Source organism: Primulina eburnea, chromosome 4 (genome assembly GCF_022965805.1).
Source record: "Primulina eburnea isolate SZY01 chromosome 4, ASM2296580v1, whole genome shotgun sequence".
Lineage (NCBI taxonomy): Eukaryota > Viridiplantae > Streptophyta > Magnoliopsida > Lamiales > Gesneriaceae > Primulina > Primulina eburnea.
The window spans coordinates 2,509,004-2,522,306 of record NC_133104.1 but is presented as its reverse complement, the minus strand read 5'-3'; the positions used below and the strand labels follow the sequence as shown (position 1 = coordinate 2,522,306).

Genomic DNA, 13,303 nt, shown 5'->3' with positions numbered 1-13,303 from the left:
ATAATTTTAAAAATCAATATTAATTTTTACTCCTTTAAAATAAGAGGATAAGTTTAAAAATAATAAGAATAATTTAGGAGTGATAATTTTTTTTTTGGATGAAGTTAGACTAGTTTTGGATCCCACATAATTAAGTATTTTTTTGATACTCAAAAATTAGTTTTTGTTCCAAATAAGAATGTTTTAAATAAATTAAATTTTATTTTAAAAATGAAAGTAAAACATATATAAACACAAAAGAAAACTTACATAAATTTCGCTCAGAAAAATTAAATAGAATTGAAATTAAATAAATTTGTAATTTCGTGTAGTATTAATGAATACAAATATATTATCAATATTAATTTTAAAATATCTGATTCTAAAATTCTGAATTTTAATAAACAAATTATAAAATTTGAAAGAAACGATGACCATTATTTGTGGATAGTTATAACTCATAAAATTTTTGATGAGTTAGAATTTTTTTTCTAGTAAATGTAAATTCATTGAAATTTTTAAAGTTTATTATGATGTATTTTTTTTTGAGATCATTATCAGGGATATTATGGTTACTAGTATGAAATATTAATAAAATAAATAATAATGAAATGAGTCTTAAAAAAATGACAAATCAAGATTAAGCAGGGGAAAAACGAAAAAAGAAAATGAGAGAGGAATGAAGAAGAAGAATATATAAAAAAAGATACATGTCAATTTATGAGACGGGGGAGTAAAGCTCCGGGAGGAGCATAGACTCTCCCGTATATATGTGCCTCTTCAGCTTCCATTTGAAGTGTGCATGCATTCGTACTTTGATGTACATGTTTTCTGCTTCACTTCGTAAAACCAATTTCCGAATTAAGACCCAAATGTGGAAGCTAAAAATAGTGAATTTTGGTGAGACTTCACGAATGTAACCATTGAACATCAGATGATAATACAATGCTAGTGCATACTAAAATGCCGATCACATACAGCGAATGCATGATATATTAACAACAGCCCAACAAAAAAGATGTTAATCGAATTTATCAGATTCATGATTCTTCCTTTACGAAATAACTTTGCGGCAAGCGGAACTCTTCTTCCTGAGTCAGAAACTCGGTGTCTTCATCATCTGGTTTCTGAATGCGACAATAAGGAAACCAGATGTAACGATAATAAATCATCCAAAGTACTAAAGGAAAAGAATGGTGATTTCTGATAACTCAAGATGTTACTATCCCTGTCAAGGAAAAATATACACAATCATACATTTTGTGTTTACTTCCATGATTTATATTCTTGATGCTGAACTTCTTTAAGGATGAACTGTGGTTTAACATTGTGTACCAATTTGAAATCTATTACCTATTCACAAATGCAATTGCTCAGCAGACATGAGGTTAGAGTAAAACAGCACCCTCGACTATATGATCTACATGCTGTATAATACAAAAAAAAAAAGAAAAAAAAAAGCTGTAGCTGTAAATAGGGGTGGGCTCAGGTTTCGGGTAGTTCGGATCGGGTACCCGATTGTTTTTACTACCCGACTCGACTCGACTCTGGTAACTACGCGACTAGTCGGGTATCCAACAGTGTTGGTTTCAGGTATTCATTTTTTTTAAAAAACTTAGCTTTTCTTATTTTGTGGCTATAGAAAAACTTATCAAGAAAAAATAGGCTTATTAAAATAATTAGACTACACCAAATTAAACAAGAAAAATCCATAGTTGAAACTATTTAGAATAAGTGGTAATAATTAACAAATATTTATTCCAGAAAAAAAAAGTAAATCGAGACATCGAACAGACTAATTAGAAACAGATATACATTTCTCCGGCCCTGCTTAATTTGAATCACTATTTAAACTGCATTTAGCTTTGTAGGTTTTGTTTATTTGACCAGTGCTTCAATTCGGTTATAGTCTGTAGGGAGGAGGCATGAGACATTTGTCATCTATGTTCAATGGGGTTGCAAGGTTACTTACGAGTTACGATAAAAAAAAAAGTAGACATTCACTCTTTCTGTGTCATTCAAAAACAAATCGATATTAAAAAAATTAGAAAAAAATAATTCAGGTTCTCGGGTAGACATTTTCTACCCAAACCCGACGAATTACTCGATTTACCTGAAAAATGCACCAGATCGAGTTTGAGTAACCCGATCTGATTGCCCACCACTAGCTCTAAAGCTACTAGGATGCAAATATATAATTCTGATATCCTATTTGGGTAAAGATAAATCTAATTCTTCAATCTCAACTTCTTGCACTCCATACTCATTTGCATTCTTGTGTCTCATCTGCTTTATCATGTTTGAGCATCGAGTAAAACCCAGAAAAGTTTTATAGAAATTTTTTTGAAAACAGCACTTAATTATTTCGGTATATCCTTTTTTTTGTGTACATAAATAGTTGAAGAGAGGATGAGGAGGAAGGAACATACCACCATTTCCAAGTTGTAAAAGCGATCAAGCAACTTAAGTACATCTTCTGCAGTAAAGGGTCGATTGAAACTGCAAGTCGTAAGATCAAAGCTTCAACATGATGATCAAGGTAAGAGCAAAAGGAAAGCCAAGATGGCATAACATAACCTTCGGCGCATATACTCTGTTAGACCGTAAAGTACGAAGTGCCTATGCACACCTGTTATACACAATAAATATTTCATCAGAAACTACTATTAAATAAAATATCTACTTCCAAAATCTACACAGCTTTTATGCTAAGATTTTTTTCCAACTCAAAGAGGGGAAATTGGCCAAATTCGCTAAGTATAAACTATTCTCATTATAACATTCGAATAATTTATTCAATATGAATAAACAACCAAATTACAAAATGTATTTAATTTAGGAGGTTTAAACTATGTAGTATCTTTGGCAAACCAAGATGGCACACCACTAATGGTTAATTCCAGCTTGTAAGAGATGATAAAAATAGGGTAACTTGAAAAAACAACCAATGTGCTTCTCTAAAATCTGCTAAAACTCCCCTTGAAAGAAACATCAATATGCTAAAACTTCCTCTATTTCCAATTTGAAACTGAAACCCCCTACGAAAAAATAATGAGCTAAATACTCCAATACTGTTAAATTTGTAGATAAAGCCTTCCTTCAAAAAATTAATAAGCTAAAAACCCTCAATGTAAATACTCTAGTGCTGTTAAATTTGTAGATAAAGCCATCCTTCAAAAAATTAAAAAGCAAAAAAAACCTCAATGCAGTTTAACCCCCATGCCGACAATTTCTGTGGTGAACGCGTCCTTTGAGCGGTCATATATAAAATAATGCTGAAAGTGCCCTATTCAAAAACGGTATTTTGAACATAATAAAAACATAAATGGTTTTTTGCCTTGTTTATAGCATCTTAAAAATTTCAAATATTGTTTTCAACTTTGAACCCTAAAGTTTTCCATATAATTTCACCTATATGTGCTTACCGTGGATGACAAAAAAAATTGTTGTCCAGAGATTTTTACCTGTAAATTTCACAACATATAAATTTTTAGCTCATTACACGGGGTCGTAGCTAGCTACAGCCTACAGATATAAAAAAAACACTTCGGGGTTTTAGCTCTTTCAGAAAATTATTTCACCCCAAATGGGAAACACTATTTAAACTAAAATAAATTTCACGACAAGCAGCCATTTCATCTAGAAGTTCTCAATCGCCTGAACAAATAGAAGAGCAATCATCCACGATCGAATCAAAATTTACAGATATGTAACACAGAATGCAAAATTTAAGCAACGAAAAAAAATAAAGAAGAAATTAAAACACACCTCGAAGTTTAGCGGGAGGATAGATTTCCAGAGCTTCTAATAATCTCAGCTCCAATTCTACCTCTGTATTCTCCTGAAAATAAATAGATCACAATAACGAACTGAAATTTTTAGATTTTACGCGCGGATAATGAAAATATCAGTCACCTTGCGAAGTGCGGAGCTAGAAATTTTGCAAGGAGAATGTACGGAGAGCCCATCTTGTTCTTCCTGTTCCTCGTCCCCTTCGTCTCCCTCTTCCTCTTCTTCTTCCTCTTCCTCTACCTCTACCTCTACCTCTTCTTCTTTCTTTACTTCCTTCTTAGATCTGCCATTAGTGATTTGCCCCATCCCCCACCCCCACAAAAGATTTCAACAATAAAATTCAATCTCAGATAGGATTTCGTTTGATTGCATTGGAGTGAGGTCGATTGGTTGATTTGAACTTGTTTTAATTTGGGATTTCGAGGTTTAAATTAGGGTTTTTACAGTGTGTCGAGCGATCACAGTTAAGAGACTGCCATGAAATGATGCATGGATGGGCCGGTATCTGAATTCCGAACTGGGCTCAAGTACTATTTTTACAAATTTAATAAAAATAGAATTCTTGGTTTTTGAATTTCTACTTTAATTTCTAATCAATTTATTTTTTAAAAAAATCATTTTTCATGGCATTATTTAAACACAATTTATTTCCTAAAAAAAATAAATTGAATTTAAACCGCATTATCATATTCACTGCAGAAGCGCTGTACAACTTGAATCAGAATTTAGGAAGAACATAAGCGAGAAATCTTCATATCTCGAAACTTCATCACAACTCCAAAGCATGTCTTATTCATCATCGTCTACTTGATCTTCATTCTTATCTGGAGAGAAATGTAAGGGGTAAGTGTTCTGGGAAACACTCAGCAAGTGGGGGCCGACCGATTACCACAAATACCTATAAATATAATTTAAAACCCATATTGCAAACTGATTTTCAAAACGTAGTATCTCATATCAGATCAGAATCAGAATCGAAATGCGAAACAGAGATTATCAGGAAATTCAGAACAGAACGAATCAGAACAAACGAAAACACTGTTATTCATCTCGTTTTCCATGATCAAATTGTCTCTCATATGTTAGTCCTCTAAGGGGTGAGGCCAAAACACAGTTTTATACTCACTAATGGGAGCCAGATAGAACACAATTTTATACACACTGATGGAGGCTAGAACACAGTTTTATACCCACTGATGGGGGCCATATATAATTTACAATCGTCATTCCATATCCCACTCGAATCGTAAAATTTCATCACAGAATCAGATGTATCAAACAACACTTATCGGATTTTTGAATGAACTCAGCATAATCAAATAACATCGGAAATAGAAGAACTTATCGTACATCGATCGAGATTTTATAAAATATATAATAGCATTTTCCGAAAATGATTTGACACACATAGACACATGTCATGAAACACTTATACAAAGTTTAAGTTACAAAGAAATACATAGCAAAAGCCCACTTACCCTTGGTTCAAATGTACGATTCGAACTTAACCGATACTTGGGTAAAACTTGGTTCGAACACGGACAGCACTTTGACAGCAATACAATGGTCGAATGTAGCCTCTTCTCTTTGCTTGAAGTGGTTGAGATTTATGAGTGATTTGTGAGGATTTTGGTGCCATTTTACACTAAACCAAGCTCTTATTTATAGGTCTCCAAGGATAAGATAAATGATCACCCTATTCAATGTCATTTAAATATCATTATTCATGGTCAATAACATACTCTTAATGACCATTAACCGTATATTTAAAACACATATTCATGGTCATTAACCTCCTCTTAATGACACATATTCATGACCATTAACCTCATATTAATTATCATTATTTTGCTCTTAATATAGGTAGTTTAATGATTAATTTATTGTGGTTTAAATTAGTCATTAAATGATGATAAATTGTCAATAATGATGGGAGAAATGATTACTCAAATTTTCAAGATTATGATTGCATGGAACTCGAAAACGTTGTGCCAAAATGAGCTGAAATTTCCAATGACATATAAAGGTCTTTCCGTTGCAAAATTTCAGGTCTTTACCTTCATGCTAGTGACGAACACAGTCAGCAAGTGCTTTCTCAGTCTCTCCATCAACTCGCATTTAAGGGCGACTAGTCGTATCACATGAGATGAACTATGCGGGTTAAGGGTGAGCTTGCTTTCTGGGTGAGGTGATGTACATCAGCCAGAAGTAGTGTTTTGGTTTCTATGAGCTCTTGTTTCTCTTGCTTCTCCCTAGCTAGTTGAGCCTTTAGGGTAACAATCTCACGAGTTTGGTTGTCGATGGTTAGTTGACTCATGCGAATAGCGGCTTGAGCACAAGCACGAGGGTAGCCATATTGAATGGAAATGATTAGAATCAAAGTAATAGAAAAATTAACATCGGACAAGTAAAATAAATGGGTCGAACAAAATCTTACGTTGGATTTTTCCCTAAAAAGAAGTGATAGTTTTGCATATATTGAAAGCAGTGTCAAGAGTGAGTTTCGAGATTCTATACGGAATAATAAACCATCCAACTTATGGCGACATCTTGAATTTCATGATTTAAACAAACGGAGATGAGTGTGAAGTATCAGAATGATTTGGATAGGAGGGCGCGATTTTTTGCCAAAATTTGACTTTGCCAACTTTTGTCTATCGAAATCCCCAGCCGGATTATGAACTTGGCGGCTCTGATACCACTTTAATGTCACGCCCCGAGACTGGGGTTAGTCGACACCAGCGTTATTCAACAATCACATAATCGTCAAACAACAAGCCTCGTAGTTCAGTATAAACCAAAACCAGTTTATTTCATAATTAACTCAAAATAATCTTGTCTTACAGTGATAAATTCCAAAACAAAATAAAATGTGTGGAAAGGTTGTACAACTTGAATTGAAACTTAGGAAGAATATAAGCGAGAAATCTTCATATCTCGAAACTTCATCACCAACTCCAAAGCATGTCTTATTCATCCTCGTCTATTTGATATTCATTTTTATCTAGGGAGAAATGTAAGAGGTGAGTGTTTTGGGAAACACTCAGCAAATGGGGCCGATCGATTACCACAAATACATATAAATATAATTTAAAACCCATATTGCAAACTGATTTTCAAAACGTAGTATCTCATATCATATCAGAATCGGAATCGAAATGCGAAACAGAGATTATCAGGAAATTCAGAACAGAACGAATCAGAACAAACGAAAACACTGTTATTCATCTCGTTTTCCATGGTCAAATTGTCCCACATATGTTAATCCTCTAAGAGGTAAGGCCAGAACACAGTTTTATACCCACTGATGAGGGCCACACAGAACACGGTTTTATACCCACTGATGGAGGTCACAACACAGTTTTATACACACTGATGGGGGCCATATTAATTTACAATCTTTGTTCCATATCTCACTCGAATCATAAAAGTGCACCACAGAATCAGATGTATCAAACAACACTTATCGGAATTTTTTAATGAACTCAGCATAATCAAAGAACATCGGAAATAGAAGAACATATCTTACATCGATCGAGATTTTATAAAATATATAATAGCATTTTCCGAAAATGATTTGACACACATAGACGCATGTCATGAAACACTTATACAAAGTTTAAGTTACAAAGAAATACATAGCAAAATCTCACTTACTCTTGGTTCAAATGTACGATTCGAATTTAACCGATACTTGGGTAAAACTTGGGTCAAACACGGGCAGCACTTTGACAGCAATACAATGGCCGAATGTAGCCTCTTCTCTTTGCTTGAAGTGGTTGAGACTTATGAGTGATTTGTGAGGATTTTGGTGCCATTTTACACTAAACCAAAGCTCCTATTTATAGACCTCCAAGGATAAGGTAAATGATCACCCTATTCAGTGTCATTTATTTCATCTTAAATGTCATTATTCATGGTCATTAACATCCTCTTAATGACCATTAACCTTATATTTAAAACACATATTCATGGTCATTAACCTCATCTTAATGACACATATTCATGACCATTAACCTCATATTAATTATCATTATTTTGCTCTTAATATAAGTAGTTTAATGATTAATTTATTGTGGTTTAAATTAGTCATAAAAATGATGATAAATTGTCAATAATGAGGGAGAAAATGATCATTATTCAAAATTTCAAGATTATGATTGCATGAAACTCGAAAACGTTGTGTCAAAATGAGCTGAAATTTCCCATGACATATAAAGATCTTTCCGTTGCAAAATTTCAGGTCTTTACCTCTTAAATAGTCTTAATGGACTTGAGCTCCAAAAGGTAACATGGGAAAAACTAGCTGTAAGCTATTGATTGGTGATTGAAAGTCATCATAAGTAGAATGTTGTTGGGCAATGTTTGAATCACAAATCAACTTAACAATGAATTATAGAAATGATACTTAAAATTAAGAGATTCTCAATCCCTACATTATTTTCCAAGTTGTGCTTGGCTAAGAGATTTTCCTAACGGTCTCCGTTCAAAATTTTTTCCTCTTTTGCAGTTTTGTTCCCGCCGTTCATCTTCTAGTTGGAGTTTCTTACTGTCTGGTAAGCAGGGCTGTCGGGCTAACCGAAACGTGCAGTGAGTTTCATCCTATAACCTAGTATTAGTATTTCAAGGCACTAGCGTCCGGATCAACTTAGAATCGATGATGTCTTCTTCCTTTAAATTCTTGATTTCTTTTGTTGATTGCTCTCCGTCATTATATCGATAATAAGTTTCCCAAGAAGAAGAAAAGGAAATGTACAATAACACTTAAAAACATACTCATGGGAAAAAGAATGGTACTTTAGACTAACTGTGTTCTTTATTCAGTTTTCAACAGCCTTGAAGCCATTTTTTAATGCTGGTGCGTCACAGTCTGTATCAGGCCACCAGATTCCATTATCCTTGTGGCTTTTCCACGGGTTTGTTCAAACTTGAATTTAAAAAAGGCAAACTGATATTTTAGTCGGATACGCATTTTTTTTTTGATATTTTGATTATTCATGTCGTTCAATTTCAATTTTAGTTATGTATTTTTTCATTTTTTTGTCAATTTAATCATTTTCTACCAAAAAAAATGTGTTAGATGTTCAAACATCAATGTTATGTTGGGGTCTTGTAGGTGCCACAACAATGTCACGTAGAAAAAAGACTAAAGTAAAAAATAACAAAGATAGCGGAACAAGAATGAAATTTGACAATATAGACCCAAATTCTAGAGACAAATAAACATAAATATTATTGCAGTTTTACTTTTAAAAAATGACATATTCTGTTGTCAGAATAGGCATGATCACGAGTTAGATATCACGTGTTTTTAAGTCAAATAGGGTCTTTTTTAAGTTCAAATTGACTGTGATTATACCAACTCGAACTCCACTAAAAGAACAGTTTATCAAATGTTCTTTTTATATATTATTGACATAATAGTGTTGTATACTATATCGAACGGTAAAGTACAGTAAACTTTTGTAAAAAACCAGTGAACTAAATGGTGAAAAAAACACAGTAGAACAAAGATTAAAGTAAACCAAACCGAGACATGTACGAAGTACAATGTCTTTAAAACAGATTCGTCATGTGATACCCTTGTCCCACATAAAAAAATCAAAGATTTAAAATGAGTTTATAATAGCTTACAATGGGCTTCTATAGCAACTTGGGTTAATCATTTTCATAAAGTGAGGACGAATACGAAGTAGTTGCTATAGAGGCCCATTGTGCAGTCACGCAGGCGCGGGCTAGGACTCGGGGCGTGACAGAATGGTATCAGAGCCGGTCACCGGCATGGAACACCGAGAAATAAGTGCTATGCGGGGCAAAGTGCTACTTGCATGGGAGCCACCTCTTGAACCTGCGGGGTAAAGTGCTACATGACGGGAGCCACCTCTTGAACCTGTAGGAGCCACCTCTAGATTCTCGGTGCTGGTGGATCGAGTGGTCAGGCCGCGACGAGGACGTCGCGTTCTGAAGGAGGGGTGATTGTGATACCCTTGTCCCACATCAAAAAATCAAAGATTTAAAATGAGTTTATAATAGCTTACAATGGACTTCTATAGCAACTTGGGTTAATAATTTTCGTAAAGTGAGGACGAATACGAAGTAGTTGCTATAGAGGCCCATTGTGCAGTCACGCAGGCGCGGGTCAGGGCTCGGGGCGTGACACGTCACCTCTTGTATGTGCTTCGAGGATCTTCTTGGACGTCTGTTTCCTAAGATACAACAAAACAACCGACAGTGACTTAATTAGCACGAGACACTACTACGGCGAACTGAAAACGTACCTTCACTTTATCACCGAAATTTAACGGAGACCAAATGGTAAATTAACAATATGAAATGCACGAGAATGGTTGAAATAGATCTTGAGTGCTTGTAAAAATCATTTACATGTCTCTGAAATGATGAAATGAATACAATATTTATAAGCCCCAAAATGCACACCAATAGTCATGGAAGATTAGTTGAATATCTTCCATTAACTCAAAAATAAGAAAAGCCAAAAGTCTTCGATTAACTCAAGAATGTGGAAATTAAAATCAAAAGACACTTTTACAATAATGAGCCACAACTAACTCAAGAATGCAGAGAGTTAAATAACACTCTCGTATTCATGAAATATAATTTTTATTCAAACTCTAATTTGATTCAAATTTTCAACAAATAGTACATAAACACCTACTTAATTTTTTCCCTAAAATAATGAAAATTTTATATTTTGTGTAAAAGTCCAAATGTAATCTTGAAGACGAAATTTAATATTCACGACAGGATTTGGTGGGTCATTGAATATACATTGAACCACACCAGATATTAATTTTGCAAAGAGCAAAGTCTTGCCTAGATGGGGGCCTCTCTTCTTTGATACAATAATTCAGTGGGCAGTTTCACTTACAAAAATATTGCAAAAATTCTTAGAAAGCTAATTCTATGATATGTTTAACAAACTTAAATATTGATAAATACAAGACAAGGTACAACATTTAAAATCATCCATCTCAAATTCACACAGAGCCGATCATGGACTCATTCGCATCAAGTCTCATGTCGCAATAAGTAAATAAACAATACATGTATCGTGTAGCATTAACAGTGACCGGCGGTGAAGACGATCACTGGCCCAAATTTTAAATTTTCTTCTGTCTTCGATCAACCAAAAAAAAAAATTATACAGTATTTTAGTTATGTTTTTGGTGCAAGATGTCTTGAAACACTAAAATAACATATAGTTGAAGTTAAAGAAGAGAGCAATTAAAAATAACTATGTATATCCAAATTAAACAAGATGGAAGAGTTAAACCCTTTCATCTTAACCAAGCTGGGTTATGATTTGATCAAGCCGACGAGTTTATGACCGTTGGGAATAAAAATAAGCTCGAGAAACACACATACACATGCATAGGACAATGAAGTCGAGAGTACACGTAAAGCTTTTGGATTTTTATTACACATAAAATAAATAAATATATTTTTATTTAATATTAGCTCATACTGTCAATGTTAATTAACCAACATATAATAATACTGTCCCAATGCAGGTTGTCCATCTTGAGTGCACAGTTTTCTGTTCACCGGATTTTCTCTCAAATTCTTGAAGATCTTGAAAATAATGGCTGTTTTTGTAGTGTATTTATTGATTCTGTTTGCCATGGCTATTCATTCAGGTATGAATCTTGCTTTTTTGTAGTGTATTTATTAGTCATCTGTACTGATACATTTTTGCCTTTCTTGAAGGGTTTGTAGAGATGTAATCTTTATGTATTTTCTTGGGCCTTTACTACAGTTTCCTGGCATTTTCCGATAAAATGTGAGCTTTTTGATTCACAGATGCAGCTTATTGCGTTTGCAACAGTGGGTTGAATGATACAATTCTCCAGAAAAATATAGATTACGCTTGTGGAAGTGGAGCTGATTGTTCAGGAATACATCAAAATGGGGCTTGTTTTAACCCAAACACAGTCAAGGACCACTGCAATTATGCTGTTAACAGTTATTACCAGAGGAAGGGCCAAACTCCTGGGAGCTGTGATTTTTCAGGCACAGCCACGGTTACTGCAAATGCCCCTAGTAAGCCTCAATACACTCACAAAAGTGTCCTTTCTTTTTTAGCCATTGAAACCATAGAAAATCTCAACTTTTGTCCTATTGTTTGTGCTTTGTTGATAATTTGCAGATGCTGTTACTGGATGTGTGTATCAATCTAGTCCAAGGTTTGGTGTTCTTTTCTTTATACATAGCAGTGTTGTATGTCGTTATATTCTTTTCATTATATCAAGAAATGTTGTTGAATGGGAATAGAAGGAAAGTATGCAGTGAAACTGGGACAAGTCATTCTTCATTCCAATGTAAAGATCTGAGCAACACAACCATTGGAATATCAATGGTGGTCCAAGACCGTTGATCCCAGCCGAGTCCTCGTCTCTATAGATGTTTAGCCCACTGTATGGGCAATGCCGAAAGTTAAAATCTTGTGTACCAATATTTTGAAAACTTCTCACTGGTTCTGAGGTTTGGTTCGTGACATTATAGGTATGCAATGGAAGATCGATTTGCCATTTTAAGAGAGTTTTAAATACATTTGGTTCCAGATCTACACCTAAATAAAACACATCAATAGACATGTGATCTTTATTGATTAATATTTCCCTTTATTTGTCACCATTCTACATGTTCTGCATCTCAGATTATTAGGCATTGTTCATGACATGCCATATTTTAAAAGTATATCAACTTGTATTATTCTTGTGCAAAGTAGGTTCTATTATTCTTTAACAAAGTAGGCTTACTAAATCAGACATTTTGGATATTCAATATATCTTGATTCTACTCTATTCCTGTGCAGCACCGGCGGCGGCGGAGGAACGCCTACAACTATCAACGGCACCAACCCGGGTACGTTTCCAGGCTTAACAGTGCCTCCAGGTGGCTCCGGATTCGACAGCAGTGCTAGAAAAACGCTACAGCTGCCTCGAAGCACTATGACCTCTATGCTATTACCATTCTTTTTTTCAACTTTCTTCCTTTATGGCTTGATGTGAAAATGTTAAGGAAAGACAAGATGATATCATTGGCACGAGGGTTTAATCGCATTCCTCAGAAATTGAGGAAAGGGGGAAGCAAGACTTGGGGAAGATTAAATAGACCAAGTCTTAAATTATTTGTTTATTATTTAATGAGATCTTCAGATTTGTATATTTATTATTATTATTTATATTATTAAGTGTGATATTGTTAGAGTAATTATACTCCATCTCAAAAATAGACCAAGTCTTTATCCAAGAACATTCATCTCCATGATATCTTTCTTGGACAAAAACTTGTGTGAGACGGTCTCACGGGTCGTATTTGTGAGACGAATATCTTATTTGGGTCATCCATGAATAAGTATTATTTTTTATGCTAAGAGTATTACATTTTATTGTAAATATGGGTAGGGTTGACCCGTCTCACATGAGACTCACACTCCTCCTTTTATGAAAACAAAAAATGATTAAAAAATGCAAACATTATATTTGATTAGTAATTTATATATATTTCA

At 34.2% G+C, this 13,303-nt stretch overlaps 2 protein-coding genes across 5 annotated transcripts in view; one reads left to right on the top strand and one right to left on the bottom strand.

The window, feature by feature from the left end:
• Positions 1–12,974, top strand: part of LOC140830595 (PLASMODESMATA CALLOSE-BINDING PROTEIN 2-like) — an 87,180-nt gene extending 74,206 nt beyond the window's left edge. The window contains exons 2-5 of one of the 2 annotated variants that reach the window (XM_073193995.1): positions 11,304–11,429; positions 11,593–11,832; positions 11,939–11,975; positions 12,608–12,965. In XM_073193995.1, coding sequence (XP_073050096.1) covers positions 11,375–11,429; positions 11,593–11,832; positions 11,939–11,975; positions 12,608–12,803 — 528 coding nt within the window. In that variant the 5' untranslated portion in view covers positions 11,304–11,374 and the 3' untranslated portion in view covers positions 12,804–12,965. Of the gene's footprint in view, positions 1–11,303; positions 11,430–11,592; positions 11,833–11,938; positions 11,976–12,607 lie in introns of those variants that run through there. The other variant, XM_073193997.1, reaches the window with a different exon arrangement.
• Positions 857–4,277, bottom strand: LOC140830586 (uncharacterized). 3 transcript variants are annotated; one of them, XM_073193978.1, is made up of 7 exons: positions 4,024–4,277; positions 3,895–3,987; positions 3,748–3,820; positions 3,405–3,443; positions 2,557–2,608; positions 2,409–2,478; positions 857–1,106 (listed from the first exon to the last, which is right to left on the bottom strand). In XM_073193978.1, exons 1-7 carry the CDS (start codon positions 4,075–4,077, stop codon positions 1,020–1,022), a joined length of 468 nt encoding a protein of 155 aa, XP_073050079.1. In that variant the 5' UTR covers positions 4,078–4,277; the 3' UTR covers positions 857–1,019. The 3 variants fall into 3 exon arrangements, with proteins under 3 accessions (XP_073050079.1, XP_073050078.1, XP_073050081.1); XM_073193977.1 differs by having other exon boundaries at positions 3,895–4,274; XM_073193980.1 differs by lacking the exon at positions 3,405–3,443 and having other exon boundaries at positions 3,895–4,269.
• Positions 12,975–13,303: the final 329 nt, after the last annotated feature.